Source organism: Carcharhinus amblyrhynchos, chromosome 9 (assembly GCF_965287045.1).
Source record: "Carcharhinus amblyrhynchos chromosome 9, sCarAmb.v2.hapA, whole genome shotgun sequence".
NCBI classification, from domain to species: Eukaryota; Metazoa; Chordata; class Chondrichthyes; order Carcharhiniformes; family Carcharhinidae; genus Carcharhinus; species Carcharhinus amblyrhynchos.
This window is the reverse complement of record NC_137332.1, coordinates 30,311,830-30,336,174: the sequence shown is the minus strand read 5'-3', so window position 1 is coordinate 30,336,174 and position 24,345 is coordinate 30,311,830. Positions and strand designations below refer to the sequence as shown.

Below are 24,345 nucleotides of genomic sequence, written 5' to 3'. Positions count from 1 at the left end.
CTGTCACAGTTCGTTCACTTAAGACCTACAGAAAGAAAGAAAGAAGCCATACAGACGCGAAATGTAATCTGTTTCCCTCTCCCAGGTGCTGCCAGATCTGCTGAGTTTTCCCCATATTTTCTGTGGGAAAGTTATGACAGTGACCTAACTCATTGTTCCATTCTGACCATCAATATCAAGCAAACCTATGGGTAGTTTGTATATAGCATGTTCATCCTCTTAGATTGCCCCTTGCTGTCCCAACATGGCACATTCGTTCCTCATTCTTGTTCAGGAGCTGAAATAATTTTCCGTCTTTTTTTCTTGAACTTTTTTTTGAGAACCCTGGAAGAGAAAATTGATACTTGGAGTGTAGAGAATGAAAATGTAATGAACAAATATAATCAGAAGCTATCGAAAGACCATCTTGCCATGAACTCAAATATAACACATATATAAATCAACCTATTAAAAAAAACCTTCACATTGCCTCAGGTCCAACAGATTTTTATGTATTTATTTTGTTATCACCCAGCTCTTTCCATACCTTTTCAGTAATTATTTCAATGTTCCATAAATTAAAGCTTGCTTATTAGTGTCACAGGTAGGCTTACATTAACAATGCAATGAAGTTACTGTGAAACTCCTCTACTTGCCACATAACTAATGCACCTAACAAGCACATCTTTTGGACTGTGGGAGGAAACTGGAGCACCAGGAAGAAACCCATGCAGACATTCTCCATGGGAGAATGTGCAGAACCCTGCATAGACAGTTACCTAAGCTGGGAATTGAACTCAGATCCCTGGCGCTGTGATGCAGCAGTGCTAACCACTGTGCCACCATGCTATCCCATTAAAGGAGATTTCCAGATGAGCACCTGACCTCAATGTTTATGCTATTTTTGAAATTGTTGAATGTGGTGCGGCGATTGCCACATTGTGGCACAGATAACCGCACTGTGGTTATCTGTCCACACTGAAAGTACGGTGGAGCATACATGCCCTGACTATATGTTGCACAAACTCCAATAACCAGACACGGCAAGGACTATCTAAACAAAGCTGACTGGCAAATCAGATAGGGTCAACACATAAACAGCAAGCAGATGCTAATGCACTTTCCAATTAATACCCAACATGCAAGCCCCGTCAAGAGTTTGCTTGCTCTGAATTGCATGTAAATTGTTCTGCCTCAAAGAGATTGGGGAAGTTTCCATTTAAGTTCCGGTTAAAATATTGGTTTATTGTCTCTTTGAATGCATGCACCCTTTTCTGAACTATTCAGAATATAGTGAGTTAGCTTCTTTCGGTTGTGTAAAAATAATTCTGGAGACAATTGCTTGGAACGAGAGGTTTTACTAACATTCAGTCTTTTCAATCAAATTTGAGCTGGTGCTCCAAATTTCTGGGAAAGTGTATTGTAATTGTCCCTGTGAAGATTATGTCCCAGCTACACCTTAGGCTGTTTTCATTCCATATCAATTGCATTGTAAATTCAGTGAATCTTCAAACTGACTAGTAGTAATCATGCAAACATGATTTGCAACAACAGCTAAGATGCACAGTTGAACTCTGATCATGAATTTTCTTGTATCTGCAGTTCTGAATCAGTGGGTTAGATTTGACTTTTCTAACAATCGTTCTTGTCGGCTTTATTGTTTAAGTTTACAGAATCCTCTGTATACATACATGTAAATAATGTACGGATAGCTAAAACTTCTCATGACAGGTTGGCTAAAGACTCCAACACCATATGCAAACGTGGCATGTGTGGATAGTTAACATTGACATAAAAATGTCAGCTAATCTCACTTTGAAATGGACAGGAGGAACAAAGTAACTGATTGGAACAGTCAGCCAGGATTAAAGTTGCAGGCTGGATTAATTCTGCATTTGCAGTCCATACTATAATCAAAGCAGTAATGTTATGAGGATCAGATGATATTAATAGTTTCTTGATACACACACATTTATTGATTGTCTATTGTATATAAAATCAATAATTCTCTTGTACCCAACCCTGCGTTGTAGATGGGATGTATTTCATAATATTTAGGATGATTTCACATCCTTTTAAACAACAGCATAGCTCAGTTACACAACAGTATTTTCAGTACTCTTATATCCTGAAAGCATTGTGTGCTTGCTGGTAATGACTTCATGAATATTAGTCACTCCCCCTTGCCTTGATGAATTGCCCATTCCCCATTATTGACCCAGAGGAGTGAATACCAGTTGACTTCCTATCAGAAGGGGTGTAGAAGAAGGCCTGGTATGGTTTGCAACTGATCCTGCAACTGTTTGGAGTAAACACAGTAAGAAGTCTGACAACACCAGGTTTAAGTCCAACCGATTTATTTGATAGTAAACTCACAAGCTTTCGAGGTTCCCCTCTTTGTCAGGTGAATCGGTTGGACTTAAACCTGGTGTTGTCAGACTCCTTGCTGTGTTTACCCCAGTCCAACGCTGGCATCTCCACATCATGACTGTTTGGAGGGAGGCAGTGGCGGGGTGGGGGCAGGGGAAAGAGGTCATGACTGATCCCAACAATGGTCGCAGGGCAAGAGAGGAAGTGGAATCCTGTCTATCTTTCAGTTTCCTAACCAAGTAGCATTGAGGGCAATCAGAGTGCCTCTGTGGATGAATCAGGAGCCTCACAATCTGTGCCCCTCATTTACACATTCAATAAACTTCCAGAATGTGGGCTCAGTTCAACACTCAGTACAATCCTAGTCTGTGAGTCTCGGTTAACTCAATCAGCTCACTGACCATGAAGTTTGTCTCCTTTGTGCTCAGTTTTTCAATGCTCCGGGTGCCGTTTTGCCTGCACCTGATATGGCACACTTTAGTACTAGCAGTGCCAGATGCTAGTTTAGTGAAGGCAGCAGCATGCACACAGGGACTGTATTCCTGGAGTGTACAGAGTAGGCAGATTGTGATGTTAATCAGCATGTGTGATGCTTAAATGGAACTCCAGGACAAATTACTGGAAGCAACGGGAGAATGGAGAAGGGCTTTCAATCGGAGACCACAGTCCAGCCAGGATGTTCAGGGAGTCATCCTGCTATCCCTCAACCTCAGTCAGGAGCCATGTGTAAGAAATTGCTGCTTCACTAAGGGCATTCTCACTGAAATCAGTCACCTACTATCCCAATGGGCTAAAATGTCTCCAATGTTCCTCTCTACCATAGCTTTTAACTCACATTTATTCAGTTCTGCTTCTATCTCTCCTCCTACACTTGTTCAGGGTTCATCTTGTCCATGCTATCCACTCTTGCTCCCTTCTCCCCAATCTCAATCACCCAATTTCCCTTCCTGGTCTCCATGTTAGCTGATATTGTGAATGGTTCTCTTTTCAGGTATTGTCCCTCTCTCCTTTAAATATGTTGTCATCAGCCCTCTCTTCAAAACAAACATTTGACCATCCTTTGAAACTAGTGGCCCATCTCCAACTCCCTTTCCTTTTCATGTTGTAATTTCCCGAATCTATGTTCATTGCCCCCAGAACTCTTAAGTTTGAATCCCTCCAATCCATTTCTGCCCCTGCTATTTTACCGATGTGGCTCTTGTCTATATCAAACACGATACACACTAAGTGAGGCAAAGGTAAACTGGCCCTTCTCGACCTGGCCATGCCGGCATCCTCCTCCAATATCCTCTCCACTGCTGTCCAGCTGGGTGAGACTACACTCACCTGGTTCAGTTCTTATCTAGCCAATTGTAGCCTGACAATCACTTACAATGGCTTCTCTTCCTTCTCCCATGCCGTTACCTCTGGTGTCCCATGAGATCAATCCATGCTTTTCTAATTCTCATCTACATGCTCAGCAACATCATCTGAAAACACAGCATTATCCAACACATTTACTTCATATTCGATGACTCAATCTCTGTGAACTGTTGATGCTGATTCCCTTTGTAACTGCCAGTCTGCAATGGAGATTGGTCCCCCAGTCCAGTGTAACTTCCTGAATCTCACTTGCATCAAATTCATTTTTATTCCGTCATGAGTTGTGAGCGTTGCTGGCTGGGCCAGCATTTATTGCCCAAAACCAAGGATGCTTAAGAGTCAACCACATTGCTGTGGCTTTGGAGTCACATGTAGGTAAGGACAGCAGATTTCCTTCCCTAGAGGGCATTAGTGTACCAGAAGGGTTTTTACAACAGTCGGTACTGGTTCCATGGTCATCATTAGACTTTTCATTCCAGTTTTTTTATTGAATTCAAATTTCACCATTTGCCACGATGGGATTTGAACCTGGGTTCTCAGAGCATGATACCTGAGTCTCTGGATTACTGGACAATACCACTAGACTAACACCTATTATTATTACTCTTATAACTCATAGTTCCAAGGTGCATTAGGCTGGCAGCCCTTGTATGCTGTAAATTAGCCAGTTTTCATACATGAAGCCAGAGAGTGCACACTGTTGGACAATTGGACTAAGAAAAGTATTGCAGCTAAGCCAGTTTATTTTTTCATCCATTAGTGACATAAATAGACTTTCTAATAGGGACGACGAGAGGCTATGAGGAGCAGGCTGATATTTTACATATACAGAGCAGGACTCTGAAATCAGACATTGAGATGCAGATTGGGGCTGGGACCTTCTGATCTGCAGGGCTCAGTACTTAAATAATCCGTACAATCCCAACTATTTAGAGAGGGTTGAGAAAGGCCATTTACTTTCAAATTGTATTGTGGAGTTGGGATGGTTCCCTGCAGTCAGAGGGAAAAGAATTGTGATTTATTGGGACTGCTGGTGATGGTACAATGACATTATCAGATTCTGATCATGATTTTCTGGAAATAAGTGGTGTAGTCCACCAAAATCAGCAACAAATGTATTGGACTGGTTCCATTTGTGATTGAAAAACTGGCTGCTGGAGAACAATGGTCATGTGCACAATGATGGATACTCTGTAGTGGAGCAGTGGAACTGTTTGCAACAAGCTAATTCTGTATCTCACTGTGCAAAATCTCACATGTAACTCCTTTTGTTTGGATGCAAATTCCATGCTCTCTGATGAAAATGAAAGCACTGATTCATTGATGCTGACATTCGAATAAAGGGCCACATTGTTTCACTTAACATAACAAAGATTATCTTTTGTTAATCCAACTTCGTGGAGTTTACAGACACAAATTCTGCTACTGTGGCAGCTACCTTTGGCTTTTTTTTATTAGTTAGCTGTTCCTGGGGCACATTTTCTCCCTCAAAGGAGCTGCTCCATAATGGGACACGGTTTCATCAGCGCGGGAATCCCAAGCACCTTAGCCAATGCTTGTATTCAGCTATGAGTTTAGACAGATCCTCACTGGGCTATTCAACTACAGAGGGCCTACTATAGTACATTTCCCAGCAGGGGTCACTAGATAGCAACTGGGGCCAATAAAGAGGGGGGGGCAGGGTGGGATGATGGGGAGCACTCGGAGGAAACCCATGCAGACACGGGGAGAGCGTGCAAACTCCACACAGACAGTGACCCAAGCTGGGAATCGAACTCAAGTCCCTGGTGCTGTGAGGTAGCAGTGCTAACCACTGTGCCAAGTTGCCACCCACGTGCTCCCACGCCGCCCATTCTATGGACTATGCAGTCCCATTATTTCAGTGAAAGACTGGGAGATTCCATTTATTAATACCGATACCACTATTTCTTATAAGCGGTTGCTTGGTTCCAAACAATGCTCTTGTGCAATAGGCTTCTGAGAAGTGTGCAAAACCAATGTTATCTTGCACCATTAGAGGCTGACTCAGCCTCTAACAATGCAAGATAACATTAAGACATTTCTCTTCAGGAAGCGGAGAGACTCAAACAAAGTCATACCAAGGCTGCTTCTTAAGTAAGTAACAGCAGCAGAGATAGTCTGCTGCTCATCGCAGCTGGGCATGATGATATGTAAGGACAGCTGGCTATGGAGACACGGAGAGAAGAGAACATGCATTTTAAGACTGAAGTAATTTCATGTTTTGGTGGCAACATGCCAGGAAGTGTGACTTGGCTTACTCCAGAACACTGATGGTTACATTTGATCTTTTATTTTTGCAGAATGGTGCTATTCCAGGTGAGATGGTGAAGAAAGATGAAAACTTGAAGCGTGGGAACTGGTCTAATCAGATAGAGTTCATCCTGACGAGTGTTGGGTATGCTGTAGGTCTTGGAAATGTCTGGAGATTCCCTTACCTGTGTTACCGAAATGGTGGAGGTATGTCAGATTTCTGTAAATTTGTGTGTGTTTGTGTGCATGAGTGTGTGTCAGTGAGAATATGGCCCAGAATATATGATGAGAATATATGCCATAGACCCTTAAAGCCTCTATGGCAACTTAGTGTCAACTCTTGTCAACATATGATTCTCCATTCAATGCTATGGCCCGTTATAGCCCCATACCAACTTAGTGCCTACTCTTACCAACCCATGCTCCCCACCCACCACTTGTTTCCCTTACACCCTCCATGCCAGCTCACCTGGTAGCCACATAGGCTGATCTCAGGTTCCCTGCTGAGATGAAATAAAATAAAGTATCAATTACAGACTCCACTGTATAAAAATACACACTTCATAAAAGTCCATTCAATACAATTAAGTCCCTTCGAGTACTTAATCCATTATGAAAACAAACATTAGTATTCATAGCCCCAGAGCAAAGGCTGCTAATCCCTTAATACCCTTTTCTGAAGGTGCCAATCAAACTGTGAATTTACAGCCTCCCCCTCCCCTTCACCGCCCCATGATGGTAATGATGGGTTGTGGAAGCAGTCAAGTGGCAATAGTACTATAATGATAACACTTGGGCTTAGGTCAGCAAACATCTATTGAAACTGCAAGCATTGATGATTTTTAATTCAGATGCACCGAAGGCTAGTTGTCTTCTCAAGATGTAATGGGCATGGGATTTAAATAAGTTGACAGTTCCTCAGACATTATCTGCCTTTTATGAACGCTTATAGTTACTTCTAATAATCATAAATCATAAACTGGGAAATGGGCCTTACTCCAGTGAAAATGGGGTCTGTTTGAATTCAGAGTTGATTCAAATGGTCCTGCTGGGTTCAGGTGACCATCACCATCACCACCACCACCCCCGCCCCCACCCCTCCCCCCAACCACCACCACCTGATGGGACATCTGGGTCCTGTTGCCATTTTGGATAAGGCGAGGAGTTTCCATTACTCAGCGAAAATCCAAACTAATGTGTATGAGTGTGTTAGTGTATATGGGTGTGTTTGCACATGCATATTTTATGTGTGTTTACATGTGTGCATGGATCAGATTGATGTACCATATATAAAATACACAACTCCATTCCTCTTCAGTCAACAACATACACTATCCATTGCGTCCTGCAGAGTCTGATGGACAAATGGAAAAGGGAGATAAAAGCTATGCAAGCAGTTTGCACTTCATCACTCCCCCATTTTCTCATCCTGTATTGTGAATAAATCATAGTCTCCACTCAGCCACCACAATGGCTTGGTGAAAGTTAGATGCCTGATATGGAAATAATGAGGAGACTTGAACCTTATCTTTCTAGTCAGTGGTACATCGTCTGACTAAATGACACTTAGTACCCAGGACTACTATCCTCCCCCCGCAGTAAAATGGAATCTAATGAGTTAACCCGAATTGTAAAAGCCAATTGAGCCCTAATCCTGAGCTCAATATACTCTTTATCTTCTTAATTCCTCAGGAAAAACTTATATGATACTGTTCTGTTGAACATTCCAAATTTATCTTTTCCCACGTTGGCAGGCTTTTTGGTTACAATCCACAAACTCCTCCCACTCTTTTCCTTAGTTAATCCCTTCTATTTCCAAGGTACATAAGCAGAAATAAACAACTAAACTGCCTACTTTCCTTTCTGCAATGGTTGGCTCAATTGTACAAAGAAGCTAAAAATTGAAGCATCAGTTTTTAAGATACAGACAGGCTTGAAATAAAATCTTCTCTCCTAAACCATCGGTTGCATATGAGAGTTTTCTTTGTTTCACGCTATCATGCGCCAGTTATTCTCTTTTACTCATTCATTATGTTTTTAGGGAATACATTCACAGGTCTTCCTTCTTCAACCTGTATCACGTTGCCAGGTGTATCATTTTCTGGACTTTTCTAATAAAGTGTTGTTTTCCTCTATCATATAATCAGGTGTCTGTTATTATTGCCTCACATGCTCAGATGTCTGTTACTCTCATTCTAATATATTATAGATGTCTGTTACTCCCATTGTGTCATATTCTCAGCTGTCTGTTATTCTCAATCTAACACTTTATCAGGTGTATTATTTTCTGGACATTTCCAATAAAGCATTATTTCCTCTGTCTCCTGGAACGTGGTGTCTGTTATTCTCATCATCTCACACTCTCAGCTGTCTATTACTCTGAAGACTGTCGTATTCTCAGTACCACACATCCTTAGATGTCTGTTCAAGATGTCTGTTCTCAGTGTGTCACTTTCTTAGTGTCACACTTTCTCAGATTGCCACATTCTCAGCATCATTCTCAGATGTCATTTACTTGTGTACCACATTGTTGGTGTGGCACATTATCATTTGTCATATCCTCAGGTATCCATGCTCAATCTCAAATATCTGTTGTTCTCAGTATTTAGACTGAAGGGACCTTAGAGAAGAGAAGGCTTGCGGGGTAATCAAGTTAAGGTCTTTCAGATTATGGAATAATTTGATAGAGAATAAGTAGAGAAGATTTTTTTTTCCATTCGGATAGAAGTTGGGAAGATTTTTCCGCTTGTGAGGGAATGCAAAACTCAAGGGAGCATCAAAATAAGATAGTCACCAATGATTACAAAGGGAATTTAAGAGAAACTTTGTAACTCAAGTAGCGTCAAGAATGTGAGGAGCTGTGGAGGCAAATAGTATTTATGCATTTAAGGGGAAGTTAAACAAACACAAAAGGGAGAAAAGAATACGGGGATACGTTCACAGAGTTAGATTAGGAAGGGCAGGAGAAGATTGATATTGAACATAAATACCAACATAGTCCACTTGGGCCGAATGTTCTGCTTTTATACTGCGGGCGCTATCTAACTCAATGTAACACTTTCTGAGGTATCTGTTATTCACAATCGAATACATTGCCAAATGTCTGTTATTTTTCTATGTAATGTTTCCTGTAACACATTCTCAGGTGCTTGTAACTCTGTAACATATTCTGTAACACATTACCAGCTGTCTTATGCCCTCTGAATCTGTACTTCCTTGTGTGCCTGTGTGTCCCAAGTATCTGTAATCCTTTACATATCATACTCATAACCTTATTTTTCATTTACTGCACTGCCAGCTACTGTTTCTTTTTTCTATTAGAATTGTGTGTTATCCTAGATTTCTACCATGCCAGGGTTAATGTGTAATACTGTTCACACTTATTTTGTAAATCCATTATTTCTGCAGTCTTAGTCAAGTTTGGTAAGTTTGAGCACAAGTGATCCACTTTCTGGTGATTACAGTAATGGACTTCTTTTGGAATGTCAAATAAATAATTTTCATCCGAGAAATAATTCCTAAAATTTATTGATATAAAAATGTAATATGTTAAAAATATCTCTTATTAAGAGTAACCCGGTAACCAAAAATACTTGAAACAGAACAGAAATCTCCAAAGTCTCTTCCCCTTTGCTCCAATGAACAATACCATTCACACAGGAGGAAATCCTGTGCAGATTCCTCAGAAGTAGGTCATATAGTCATTTAAATATCTTTTTAGCCAATTTGTGGCTTTAATAAAATGCGAGCAGGCAATATAACCTGAATCTGCAAAAGAATAAGGTTTCAAACATGCCCAAGATCTGACCTGGTTTTGATTGCTTTGCAGTTGCACAACTGAGTCCAGATAAATCAAAATAAAAGCCATCTCATGGTGATATATGCCACTCTTTAGCCCAATGTAATTAAAAGTTTGTGCCTACGTCAGCCCCATTAATCATAAATTCTTACTCAACAAATTTCTTTTCTTCTGTGTTTAATTCTGAATACATTTTCAGACCAATATGTAATAGGATGAATTTTACTCAACTCTGTTCATGAATGTTTGGTGTCAAGTTATGCGTGCAGTCCTGAATCACTAAATGCCACATATTATGGTACACAATTTCAGGGCAGCCTAAGACTTTATCACAGAGAAACTTACCCTTCAGTAATACTGCATATTTCAAAATATTAGTTCCCATGCCGATTTTCATTATTTCTAAATGAAAAGGGGAGTTTTCAAAACCCTACTTGCTTCTAAGGCAAGTTTCTTGTTTGACTTATTAAAAGTGCTTGTCATTTTAAGCATTTGCAATTACTTTCTTTTTTTATTCGTTTATGGGATGTGGGTGTCGCTGGCTGGGCCAGAATTTATTGCCCATCCCTAATTATCCTTGAGGGAACAGGTAAGCTTCTACCACATCGCTGTGGGTTTGAAGTCAAATTTAGGCTAGGCCAGGTAAGGAAAGCAGATTTCCATCCCTACAGGGCATTAGTGAACTAGACGGATTCAGTACCTGACCTGGTTTTCTGCAGGGTAGTTTGGAGGAATTTTTCTACCATTATTTATGTTGCTCATTGTTGCTGTTTAAATATCACCATTTGAAACGGTGAGATGGGAATTCACTTGGGGCTTCCTTCAATACCAAAGCATTTGCATGTAATAATAAAGTTCCTTGGGTGCTCAACAAATGTAGATACTTCAAAATACGAACATAAGAACATAAGAAATAGGAGCAGGAGTAGGCCATCTAGCTCTTCGAGCCTGCCCCGCCATTCAATAAGATCATGGCTGATCTGTTGTGGCTCAGTTCCACTTTCCCGCCCTCTCCCCATAACCCTTAATCCCCTCTCTTATCAAGAACCCATCAACCCGCTTCTTAAAAATATTTAGCGAGGCAGCCTCCACCACTTCAACGGGCAGAGAATTCCAGAGATTCACCACCCTTTGAGTGAAGAAGTTCCTCCTCAACTCCGTTCTAAACCGCCTCCCCTTTATCTTGAGGCTGTGCCCCCTAGTCCTACTGTCTTTTTTGAGCGGGAAGAGTCTCTCCACCTCTATCCTATCCATCCCATTCATCATCTTATACGTCTCAATGAGATCTCCCCTCATTCTTCTAAACTCTAACGAGTACAAGCCTAGTTTATTCAGCCTCTCCTCATAGCTCAATCCCCTCAACTCCGGTATCAGCCTAGTAAACCTCCTCTGCACTCCCTCCAGGGCCAAAATATCCTTGCGCAGGTGCGGCGCCCAAAACTGCACACAGTACTCCAGCTGCGGCCTCACCAATGCCCTATACAGCTGCAGCAAGACCTCCCTACTTTTATATTCAATCCCCCTCGCTATGAAGGCCAGCATCCCATTCGCCTTCCTGACCACCTGCTGCACCTGCAAGCTGGGTTTTTGCGACTCATGCACAAGGACCCCGAGGTCCCTCTGCACCGTCGCCTGCTGCAGTTTTTCGCCACGTAAGTAATAGTCCTTCCTACCATTCTTCCTACCAAAGTGGACCACCTCACACTTGCCAACATTAAATTCCATTTGCCATTTCCTGGCCCATTCGCCCAGCCTATCTAGATCCTTCTGCAGACTCTCCACACCCTCCGCACAATTTGCCTTTCCCCCAGTCTTGGTGTCATCAGCAAATTTCGACACCCTGCACTCGGTTCCCTCCTCCAGATCATCTATATAAATGGTAAATAGCTGAGGCCCCAGCACCGACCCCTGGGGCACCCCACTAGTCACCAACCGCCAATCCGAATAGCACCCATTGACCCCCACTCTCTGCCTCCTATTTGACAACCAATCCTCTATCCACGCTAACACCCTACCCCCAACTCCATGTCCCCTGACCTTCTGCAATAACCTCTTGTGAGGTACCTTGTCAAACGCCTTCTGAAAATCCAGAAAGACCACATCCACCGGCTCTCCTCTATCCACTGCCCTAGACACATCCTCATAGAACTCCAGTAAATTTGTCAGACACGACTTCCCTTTAATGAAACCGTGTTGCGTCCGCCCTATCAAGCAATTCCCTTCAAGATGCCTCGCAATTTCCTCCTTAATGACGGATTCTAACATTTTACCTACCACAGACGTTAAACTAACCGGCCTATAATTCCCCGCCTTTTGCCTGGCACCCTTCTTAAACAACGGCGTAACATTAGCCGTTTTCCAATCTTCCGGCACTTCCCCGGAATCCAGCGACGTCTGGAAAATAACCACCAAGGCATCCACTATAACCTCCGTCATTTCTTTCAGAACCCTCGGATGCATTCCATCCGGTCCTGGGGACTTGTCCACAATCAGCCCCTCCAGTCTGTCGAGCACCACCTCTCTAGTAACAGTAATGTCATTAAGACCCTCCATTCCTACCACCTTTCCATCTCTAACACCCGGCAAATTATTCACGTCCTCCTCCGTGAAGACAGAAACAAAAAAGTTATTCAAGACCTTAGCCATATCCCCATCCCCTACCACTAGCTCCCCTTTCTCATCCTCTAAAGGACCAACGTTCACCCTAGCCAGCCTCTTCCTTTTTATATATTTATAAAAACTCTTGCTATCCTTTTTTATATTAAGTGCTAGCCCAGCCTCATAGCTTCTCCTACCCTCCTTTATCAACTTCTTTGTCAATCTTTGTTGACATTTAAACCTTTCCCAATCCTCTTCTCGCCCACTGCTCTTAGCTACTCTAAATTCCTCCGCTTTTAATTTAACACTTTCCTTCACCTCCTTCGTTATCCACGGCTTATTACCTCTCTTCCTACTGTCCTTTTTAACCATCGGAATAAATTTCTGCTGAGCACCAAGAAAGATCTCCTTAAAGATCCTCCACTGCTCCTCAGCAGACCTACCTTCCAACGCACTCCCCCAGTCCACATTTGCCAATTCTTCTCTCATCCTACCATACTCCCCTCTATTCAAACAAAGGACGCGTGTCCGGGAACCCACTTTCTCCTCCTCCATCTGCACCAGAAACTCCACCATACAATGATCACTCTCTCCAAGAGGATCCTTCACCGCAAGGTCCCTAATTCTACCCGCCTCATTACATAGCACCAGATCCAAGATAGCTCGCTCCCTCGTCGGCTCCAACACACACTGTTCAAGGAAATTATCCCGGCAGCATTCCAAGAACTCCTCCTCGAGCCCACCTCGTCCAACATGGGTCGACCAATCAATATGCAGATTGAAATCTCCCATAACTACTGCCGTCCCATTCCTGCACGCCGCACTTATTTGCGTGTTAACAGCCTGCCCCACCTCCAGATCATTATTCGGGGGCCTATAGACGACACCCACCAGCGTCTTCCTCCCTTTGCTGTTCCTAATCTCCACCCACAACGATTCCACGTTCTGCTCTTTGGCTCCGATATCATCCCTTGCTACCACCTTGATACTATCCTTAATCAGCAGAGCTACGCCACCCCCTCTTTCCTCCTGCCTATCCTTCCTAAACACTTGATAGCCCTGTACATTCATCTCCCAGTCCCTGTCACCTTGCAGCCACGTCTCTGTAATGGCCACCAGATCGTATCCATTTGTGTGTTTTGTCAGGATCTGCCACTCTCCCAATATTAATGTTTATTGACACCCCCATATGTATTTTGACATGTCATCCCATGACAGGTTGTCACTGTGTTGTACTTATTTTAATGCTATGCTGCCTGGGTTAGATAAAGTGGCATGGGAGGAGGCTTATATAAAGTGTAAGTGCAAGCGTAGATCTGTTGAATCCAATGAGCTGTTTCCACACCATACATTCTGTGTAACTCCCTCAAATCTACTGAATCTACAGACAACATTTGGGATAAAACAGCTCTTCCCATAGAACAAAGAGCAAAGAAAATTACAGCACAGGGACAGGTCCTTCGAACCTCCAAGCCTGCACCAACCATGTTCCCTGACTGAACCCTTTGCTCTTCCGGGAACCATATCCCTCTATTCTCATCCTATTCACGTATTTGTCAAGATGCCCCTTTAAAGTCTCTATCGTATCTGCGAAGGCCACTACAGCATGAAGCTGCAGGAGCTCAAACACTCCCAGGTGATGTGCCAAGAGCAGGTAGATGATTACTGCATTGACATTTTGTATAGGAGGTGCCAGTGTGCATACCCTAATGAAATGCCCCTATACAACAGGCTCTGGTCATTTCCAGAATCAGTTAGAAATGGTAGCAGGCAGCTCGTGAGTAGGAATGGAACAGCAAGCTCAGTCATGTACATTTTATCTGTGCCTCTGCCTCACCCCTGCCTCACAGAAGCAGTGAAAGGCAGCTGCCAGAAACTCAGCCAAGCTGGCATAATGCATAAAATTAGCCTGAGTTATGAAAATTGCAACTTATACTTTTATCTAAGAATTTTTTTTTAAGTACAGATAACTAGTCTTTAGCTTGCACAAAACAGTGGAACTGTTAACTTAATTAACTTAATGAAGCATAACTACCCCAACCTATCGTGTTATTTATCATAATGTGTCCTAAACAGGCAGTTGTAAGCTCAGTGTTAACTTTAACCATTGTTGCATTCTTGGTTAAAGAACATTCCAATCTGAAACTGAGGATTAGGACAAGCTGTTCTTAGACATACTGGCTGTACAGTCTGTAATGATGGATCTTCTTTTTTTAAAGGTGCATTTATGTTTCCCTATATCATCATGCTGGTCTTCTGCGGTATTCCTCTTTTTTTTCTGGAGCTTTCCTTTGGGCAGTTCACCAGCCAAGGCTGCCTTGGTGTGTGGAGGGTTAACCCCATGTTCAAAGGTAAGAAGGTCCATTTCAAAAATCACCGTGCTGTACAACAAGGGAATGGATAGGCAGCACGGGAAAGCTGGAGACAGGAATGTAACTTAAGAAGGATCTGTATTGAAAGGATTTTGGAAGAATTTCCAAGCAGACTCTGGAGTCCTGTGTCTGTAACTCATGTTAAATGCTGGCAGGGAATACTTTGTATTGCAATACAATATCATGTTTGCGGCCATTTTGGTTTATGTAACTGCAAAACCAGCTGTGTCACAATCAAATGTAAATAAGTTTACCAGGACGAGTCTTTCAAAATGATATTGGTCATAATGTCTTGTTACATGTTTGTTGCATCATATTGCAAGAATGTGGGAAGAGACATATTTAAGAGTGACTATTGTATTTTATGAAAATAGAGCTATTTCAAACAATCATGAATCCAGTGTCCTGTAACTTGATCAAACTCTTCAAGCGGAATTCTCCAGCCCTTCCCGCTGGTGGGATCTTCCAGTCCCCCACTCCTCCCCCCACCGCCCCCCCAACCCCGCAGTCAGCCCCTACCACGACTTCCCCAGTGGCAGCACAGATGACGAACGTAAATTGACATTGTCAAGAACGGGAGATCCCGGTGACCGATAGCAATCTGCCTTTGCTGTAGGAAAACCTGCCACGGAAAGCAGGAGCTGGAAGCTGGAGAATTCCGCCCTTCATGTCCATCACATATTTTTGTTGTATTTCTTAGCTGGTTTTCTTTCGCTGTATGTTCATACATGCTAATCCACCAGGGAAAAACTGTGGGACTATTTCAACAGCAGCCCCACCATCACCCCACTGTACCCACACCTTCCCCCGCCCCTGCATTACTCCAATGAGAATGGTGTGTGAGACACATGAAGAGTAGACTCAGCCCTCTTATCAACCCCAGACTACGCTGCCCCCACCTGACAACATATTCAATAGCTTTGACATCAACCAAGGCTCCAACTACAGGCTAAATGTGGGTCGATTTTAAGTGTAAGAGTAAGGTCATGGTGACGACATTGGTGTCACGACATGCTTTTTCTGAACATTCAGGGACAGCACTACCCCTTCAAATCTTCTCAAGGATTTTTTTTGTAATTCATTCATGGGGCATGGGAATCGCCAGCATTCTCCAACCCTGCTGCACTAGACCAGGCTAAGTAACCTTTCTGATTGTTTGGAGGAACAGGAAGGAATCTCCAAGGCTCTCTTGTCAACCACTTTCCCCTCCCACACAGCGCTCCTACCTCAATTCCCATCCCTAATAAGACCATAAGATATAGGAGCAGAATTAGGCTATTTGGCCCATTGAGTATGCTCTGCCATTCAATCATGGCTATTAAGTTTCTCAACCCCATTTTCCTGCATTTTCCCCATAACATTTGATTCCCTTACCAATCAAGAACCTATCTATCTCTATCTTAAGTATACTCAGTGACCTGGCCTCCACAGCCTCCTGTGGCAATGAATTCCACAGATTCACCACCCTTTGCCTGAAGAAATTCCTCCAGGTATACCCCATTCTTCAAGCTCCCAATTGCACCAGGAATCGTGCAATACATTACACCTGCATCATTACTCATTAAAATCAGAACCAACTTAATTGTTTTTGAACTTATGTTTCGCATTTGTGTGCATACAGAAAATGTCTAGAATTCACATTATATCACATTGTGTAAAAGTTTAGTCTTTTCTACTGTTCAGTCTAGTTGTGTCACAGGTCTTTGTTGCTTTGTTTCATTTAGTTTCTCTTGAGTAAAATATGCAACTTTTGTTAAACATCGTTCTTATCATTGTGAAAGGTATCTGTAAGTGGGAACGGGTACGATTTTCTGCTTGCCCTAAAAACCCACGTTAGAGTTGCCACAATGCAGAACTGTGATACCAAATTGACACTCTCGTCCCAAGAGCCACAAGGGTGAAGATTTCTGCCGTGCGTTATTTGTGACAAAATTGTTAATGAATCTTGTTACACAGAGCACAGAGAGGAAATCTCCCACTAAGGACAGACATATCTGACCTGAGGTGAAAGCTCAGCAGTGCCAATTTGTGCATAAAATGGAAGCATCTTCCGAGAACCAAAGTTTATTGCTCCAGTGAGTGTAACATTTTCGTGACAGGAGTGAGCTACTAAGCAACTCTGAGATGTACAAAGTAGAATTGCTGACTTGTATCCCTTATTTTGTGAACAGGAGTGGGGTATGGGATGATGGTTGTTTCCACATACATTGGGATCTACTACAATGTGGTCATTTGCATCGCCTTCTACTACTTCTTCTCCTCCATGACGACACTTTTACCATGGACATACTGCACTAACTCATGGAACAGGGAAGACTGCAGTAGCATGCTGAACCCCAACAGAACTGCCAACATCAGTGATCTGTCACAAAACGTCTCAACGCTGTTGAACCAAACTGCAAAGCGGACGAGCCCTAGTGAGGAGTACTGGAAGTAAGCGCAGCCTTTCCAGTTAAGAACATGTATTGCGACGGGACTTTTTTGTCAGTAGAAGCTTACTGTTGTTTCTTTGTTTCCAGTACTGTCCTCTCATGAATGCAATGGCTTACAAGTTGGGCATAATTCCATGGGCATTTGCAGTCTTTTGGTTGAGGATACGGGGTAGACCATTTAGGACGGAGATATGGAGATATTTCGTCACCCAAAGAGTGGTGAGCCTGTGGAATTCATTACCACAGGAATTAGTTGATGCCAAAATATTGAATGTATTCAAGAGGTGGCTTAATTTAGCACTTGCGGCGAACACGATCAAAGGTTATGGGGACAAAGCAGGATTAGGCTATTGCGTTAAATGATTAGCCATGATCGTGGTGAATGGCAGAGCAGGCTCGAAGGGCCAAATGGCCTCCTCCTGCACCTATGTTTCTATGTTCCTCACCAATACAAACTCTCTATGTCTAGTCTAAAAGTTGGAAAATCTATAGTAGGCCCATCCCACGAAAAGTTCTGATTGGCCCAGTGGCAATGTTTGTCCTGGGCCCTGGCACACTTTCTGTTGTGTGTAGGGCATCATTTACTAGTGATGGTGACCAGTGCCACTTTGGGCATAATCAGGGGCACCCACCCAGCAACGAAAGTATTTGGGTTTTGCGGTGGTGACAGAAAAAAACGAAGGGCTCCTCCAGTGGGAAAACTTGCTGGACCCTTATTCAGAAGAAAAATATTGTCACTTGAACATTCAGGATTCCAAGTCAGAATTTCAGCCTTTCCGTATTCACCCCATCTGCTATCCATTGGCAGGGTCTGTCAAGACCAAGCTGGTTTCCAATTCAGGGCTGTGGAAACTGGAACTTCTGACATAGGAAGACACCATTCCCTGATTTCTCTCTAACAGGTCAATTGGAATTCTTGATTTACGACTGGGTTCTGGCATAGCTGAGTCCCAGTCTAATTTCCAACCCATAGAACAAGATGGTCACCAAAGTTGAGGCAGAGGATACGAGAAAGGGATTATCAAGGTCCAAGAAACAAATTTTTAGGGCCACTAAAGTCCCGTCGAGGTAGGGGCACTTGGAAAGTACCAGTCTCAAACTACATGTCAATGTGCCAATCTTGGTGTTGGCAATGATTACAAGTTCAGGGCAAAGGCAGGACAGGAATCCCACTCTCATCCCCATTCAGGCCAAACATCACTATTAAAAAAGGATGGGAAAAGGTGGGATATGTAAATGGACAAACAGTTATAGAAATTGTCAGTTTAGAAATGCATGCTTGGTGGGCACCAGTCATGGCTGTCGCAGGACATTATCCTCAACCCACTAAGAGAGTCAGCAGGGCAACGGCAGACTTGGCACCTGGTTATAGGTGCCCTCGGTGCTGCACAGGTAGCAGGAAAGGTGGGCGTTCAGCTTTGAAGGTGGTGACACCTCCTGGCATCACAAATGTAGGCAAGGCTGCCAAGGAAAATAGGGTGGCCACTGGTCCAAAAAGGATGGTGCAGCTACAATGGTCACATGACTGTAAGAGTCTCGGTCCCTTGGCGATAATGGGCATCACCCTTTACAGAAAGGGCTGAACCCTGGGCATTATGAGGGAAGAGAGACAGGAAATCATCAGAGGCCAAACAACACAGGATTGACTGCTGGAGATGGAAATGACCAAGAACTAGTGTCCCAAGAGACTGCGACTCGCCAGGCAGATTGTTGCGGATATCTGTGCTCTCATCATAAAAAACCTTGCACTTCACAGCACTGGTCACCATGCCCAGCTGACAGATGTCAAAGTCACTGTTGCCTTGAATTTTTTATCTTCTGCCTTCTTCTAAAAATCTGCTGTGACTTTAGTGATATCTCAGAACCAGCTGCAGACCACTCCATCTCACTGCTCACTGATCTCCTCTCTCTAGAGCAGGACAGCATATTCCTTTAACAACACACAAGGCCATTCAGGGAAGAATGACATTGGTGTTCACCTCCATTGCCAGGTTCCTCCAGGTACAGAGCATCGTTGATTTGTAGCCATGTGACCATTGAGGCATCCAGCTTCTGGCCAGTGAATACATTGACAGAAAGGGGTTCCACTCCGTCAGTGTTCAATGGGTCAGTTACCACAAGGGCCTCCTTCACGTGGGCACTTGCTTCCCTGGCAGTTGCCATGACTTCTTCATCCTCCACCTGTTCAGGCTGCCTTAGAACTTCACTCCCAACTCCAAACACGCGTGGATGTATCCTCGGGGACAAATAAGACAGGAGCCCCAGACAGAGGCACAGAGGTGATATAGCTAATGCCATCTCTTCAGCAAGACATCCATTGAACAAGCTGTTGGGTTTGAAGAATTGTAATTTTGCTGTCTGGATCAGTGGGGTGGTGCCCTCTGATACTCTCCTGCAAGGATTCCCTGGTCACTTGGTGATCCTATGCACAGGCCATAACATTGCTCTGCAGAAAGCTGTGGACCTTGAGGACAACGGGACCCTGGTGGGAGATGGGCTCACCTATATCAGACTTAGTATTGTGGAACACCCAGGACTAATTAATGATCTTATAGTGAAAATGCTCTAAGTAGCAGGGATCATAACATGATTGAATTTTACATTCAGCTTGAGGGAGAGATGTGTGGTTCCAAGACAAGTATTTTAAACTTAAATAAAAGCAATTGTGAGGGCATAAAAGCCGAACTAGCTGAAGAGAACTGGCAAATGAGATTCAGGAATAGATCAACAAAGATGCAGTGGCAGACATTTAAGGGTATTTTTCAGAATACTCAGAACAGATACATGCCAATGAGAAAGAAAAATTTGAAGAGGCACACCCACCAACTGTGGTTCACTGCAGAAGTTAAAGATTGTATCTAACTTAAAGAACAGATGTACAATTGGGCAAGGGTAGATGATAGGTCAAAAGACTGGACAGAATATAAAGAACAGCAAAGAAAGACTAAAAGATTAATATGGAGGGAAAAATTAGAGTATGAGAGAAAGCTGCTGAGAAATATAAAAACATATAGTAATAGTATCTCTGAATGCTTAAGTAAAACAAAATGAACATTGATCTTATAGAAATTGAATCTAGGAAATTGATAAGGAAAATAAGGAGATGGCAGATGAACTGAACATACATTTTGCATCGGACTTCACAATAGAGAGCGTGAATACATCTCAGAAATAGCAATAAATCAGGAATTAGAAGGAAGCAATTCAAAAACATTATAGTCACCAGGAAAGTTGTAATTAGTAAATTATTGGAACTGCAGCTGACAAATTCATGGGTCCTGATGGAGTTCATTCTAAGGCCTTAAAAGGAGTGGCTTGTGAGATAGTTGAAACATTGGTTTTAGTTTTCCAAAATTCACTAAATTCAGGGAAGGTCCCGTGAGTTTGGAAAATGTAATTCTATCAAAAAGAGAGGGAGATAGAAAGCAGGAACCTACAAGCCAGTTAGCTTAACAATTTGTCCTAGGGAAAATGTGAGAAACTATTATTAAAGAAGTTTTAAGAGGGCATTTAGAAAATTCAAGGCAATCAGCAGAGTCAACATGGTTTTGTGAAGGGGAAATCATATTTAACCAGTTTATTGGAGTTCTTTGAAGAAGTCATATATATTGTGGATAAAGGAAATCAGTGAATGAACCGTATGTATTTAGACTTCCAGAAGGCATTTGTTAAGTTGAAACATCAAAAGTTATTGTGGACCATAAAACCCCATGATATGGGGGGGAGGGGTAACATATTGGCATGGATAGAAGATTAGCTATCTAACAAGAAAAATAAGGCATAAATGGATCATTTTCTGGTTGGCAGGGTGCAACGAATAGTGTGCCAAAGGGATCAGTGTTGGGGCCTCAACTTATTACAATTTATATAAATGATTTGGATAAAGAGGCTGATGATATGGTTGCGAAATTTGCTGATGACACAAAGATAGGTAAGCTAGTAAGTTGTGAAAAGGACATAAGGCATATGTGGGCAAAGATTTGGCAAATGGACTATAATGTGGACAGATGTGAAATTGTCCATTTTGCCTGGAAGATTAAAGGAGAAGCTTATTGGTGAGAGATTCAGGGGGATCTGGGTATCGTGGAGCATGACTCACAAAAGGCTAGTTGAGTCATAGAGTCATAGAGGTTTACAGCATGGAAACAGGCCCTTCAGCCCAACTTGACCGTGCTGCCCAGTATACAGGTACAACAAGTAATTTGGAAAGCTAATAGAATGATTCTGTTTATTATGAGAGGAATTGAATGTGATCGTGGGAAGGTTATTTTTCTGTTGCACAGAACACTGATTAAAGTTAAAAGTTGAAGTTTATTTATTCGTCATATGTAAGGCTTACGTTAACACTGCAATGAAGTTACTGTGAAATTCTCCTATGAGACCATATCTGGAGTATCATGTACAATATTGGTCTCTTTATTTAAGGAAAGATGTAAATGCGTTAGAAGCATTTCAGACAAGGTTTGCCAGGCTAATATAAGGAATGGGTGGGTTGTCTATGAGGAAAGGCTAGACTTGTGTCCACTGGAGTTTAGAAGAGTATGAGATGACATGATTGAAACCTTTAAGACCCTGAGGGGTATTGATGGGGTGGACGTGGAGGAGAATTTGCTCCCTCTTGAGGCAGAATCTAGAATTGGTGATCATTATTTAAAAATAAGGGGTCACCCATTTAAGAAAGGGATGAAGAGAAATGTTTTCCTCTCAGAGACGAGTTGGAACTCCCACAAAATTTGGTGGAAGCAAATGGCGCGGTCTTACTGCCCATTCATGCCATGCTCCCACTGCAGCGAGGTCAAAGCATTTGGCGGCCAGCCAAATCTCCATTCACTGTGGCGGGATGAGAAAATCCCGCTGTCTTGGTACGATTCCAGCCAAAGTCTTTGAATATTTTGAAGGCAAAGTAGCTAGATTCTTGATAAACTAAGGATTGAAAGGTTAGACAAGGTGTAATGATTAGTGTGCCATAGGGATCAATGCTGGGGCCTCAACTTTTTACAATTTATATAAATGATTTGGATGAACAGGCTGGTGGTATAGTTGTGAAATTTGCTGATGGCACAAAGATAAGTAGGCTAGTAAGTTGTGAAAAGGACGTAAGGCTTATGTGGGCAAAGATCTGGCAAATGGACTATAATGTGTCCATTTGCCAGATATGGACAAATATGGATGTAGGCCACATGGGGGTCTGTAGACAGATGGCTACATACCAGATCAGCCATCATCTTACTGAATGGCAGAGGGGGCTCAGTGGGCCAAGTGGCCTACTCCTGCTCCTAATTGTTATGTTTGCATCAGGGAAGAGCAGGAGATAAGGGAGCAGAAGAGAAAAGTGGTAGAGGGAGACAATGCCGAAATGAGGAGTGCTCCTGTCGCATGATGAGATGGACTCCCCCGTCACCCTCAGAGAAGAGGAGCTCCTTCCTCTCCCTCATGATCTCCAACATTAATTCCAGGTTGGCATTGATGAACCAAGAGTCTGTCCTGCACTCGGTGCCAGTCCTCCAGCTCCCCTGTAACATCCCCTTCTGGTAGTGTGCAAAGTTTCAGCACTATCAGCAGATTTCTCCCTTATGATGATCAGCAGTCTCTGTGATGGCTGCCGTAGGGAGTCTTAATGATTCCCATCTGACCCATCTCTATTCCCACTTCCAACAGCACCAAACAGGGCTCAATCCCCATGAAAATCTCAACTTTCATCAGTTTTGCAGGGAAGGTGGGTTTTTGAACTAAGCTCCTGTTTCTGCTTCTGTGGTGAAATTTTAACCCTAAGTGTCGATAGGCATTTTCATTCTTGGGCAATTCACTCATCATAATTGTGCTTGATCCTGCCGACAGGAATTCCACACACGTGTGGGCAAAGGTCAGGGCAGGAATTTTTCCTTCCCTTAGCTTGGGGGGATTGAATCTAATTGTAATGTTATTCTTATTCACTGCTCAAGCTGGACAAGTGAACTCAGCATCAGTGATCAAACTAAGGTTTGAACATGGAATCATCCTGGCTTCATGATTTGACGAACACCATGGCCAGAACTTTCCGGTTGTTCACACCGGCGGGATCTTCTGATGATCAATTGCTCACTAACTGCCTGTTGATTACTGCCTGGAAGCTAGGATTATAGCGGGGTGGCACGGTGGCATGGTAGTTGGCATTGCTGCCTCACATCTCCAGGGACCCGGGTTCGATTCCCAGTTTGGGTCCCAAATTGTCTGTGAGGAGTTTGTACATTCTCCCTGTGTCCGCATGGGTTTCCTCCAGGTGCTCTGGTTTCCTCCCACACTCCAAAGATGTGTGGTTTAGGTGGATTGGCCATGCTAAATTGCCCCTTAGTGTTAGGGGGACTAGCTAGGGTAAGTGCAAAGAGTTGTGGGGATAGGGCCTGGGTGGGATTGTGGTTGGTGCAGAATTAATGGGCTGAGTGGCTTCCTTCTACACTGTAGGATTCTATACTCTAATACACTGTAGTGAAGTCCAAGAATGTGACAAGAGAATATGAGATATCATGGCATTATCTAGATGGATCTTATGAAGCAACACTGTTGCCCTGCTTCATGCACACATTAAATAATTGTTTAACAGAAAGCCTGCTGTACTGCACACAGAATAAAATGTTCCCATGTCTCTGTTATTAATTAATTCTGTTATCAATGGAGATTAGGATGTGCTTTGACAATAAGACTGGCATCCTTTGTGATGAACATACCCTGTTCTTCAGTACACCTCAATGGCAACAATAAGATTGTGTACTTGCCCTGTCTGGGGTAATCACTGACACAAACTTGTGTTGTGCTGCATGCTGAACAGTGTGTCAAAGGCAAATTAAATGGGCTTCCTTGCCACTGCTGGGTAGCTAAGAGCTGTGCGTATTTTTACCCTGGAAATAATAGGTGAAATGGAAATGTCTCCCGCATAATCAATAGGCGACTTTGAGACTTTGGGACAATGAAGAACCACAATTAGTGCATTCTAAACTGAGGAGAAGAATTGCAAAGGAATCTGTCGCTGATAAGTAAAACAGCACAATGTTTCTAAATGAATACTAACTGAAAGCATGAGAGATTAAAACCTTCCGACTGATTTACAGCTATAAATACACCGCTATCTGTCAACAGCTATTCAGCAGCAGGAAGTAATAGTGTGTCTTTTTAAGAGGCTTTGTCT

General features: G+C 42.9%; 1 protein-coding gene across 2 annotated transcripts in view; it reads left to right on the top strand.

Moving 5' to 3' along the window:
* The window catches only part of slc6a9 (solute carrier family 6 member 9), a 236,032-nt gene that overhangs the window by 167,776 nt on the left and 43,911 nt on the right, over window positions 1-24,345 (top strand). For both annotated transcript variants that reach the window (XM_080195388.1, XM_080195389.1), the window contains exons 4-6: window positions 6,033-6,189; window positions 14,599-14,730; window positions 16,923-17,184. In XM_080195388.1, the coding sequence (XP_080051514.1) occupies window positions 6,033-6,189; window positions 14,599-14,730; window positions 16,923-17,184 (551 nt within the window). The remainder of the gene's footprint in view (window positions 1-6,032; window positions 6,190-14,598; window positions 14,731-16,922; window positions 17,185-24,345) is intronic.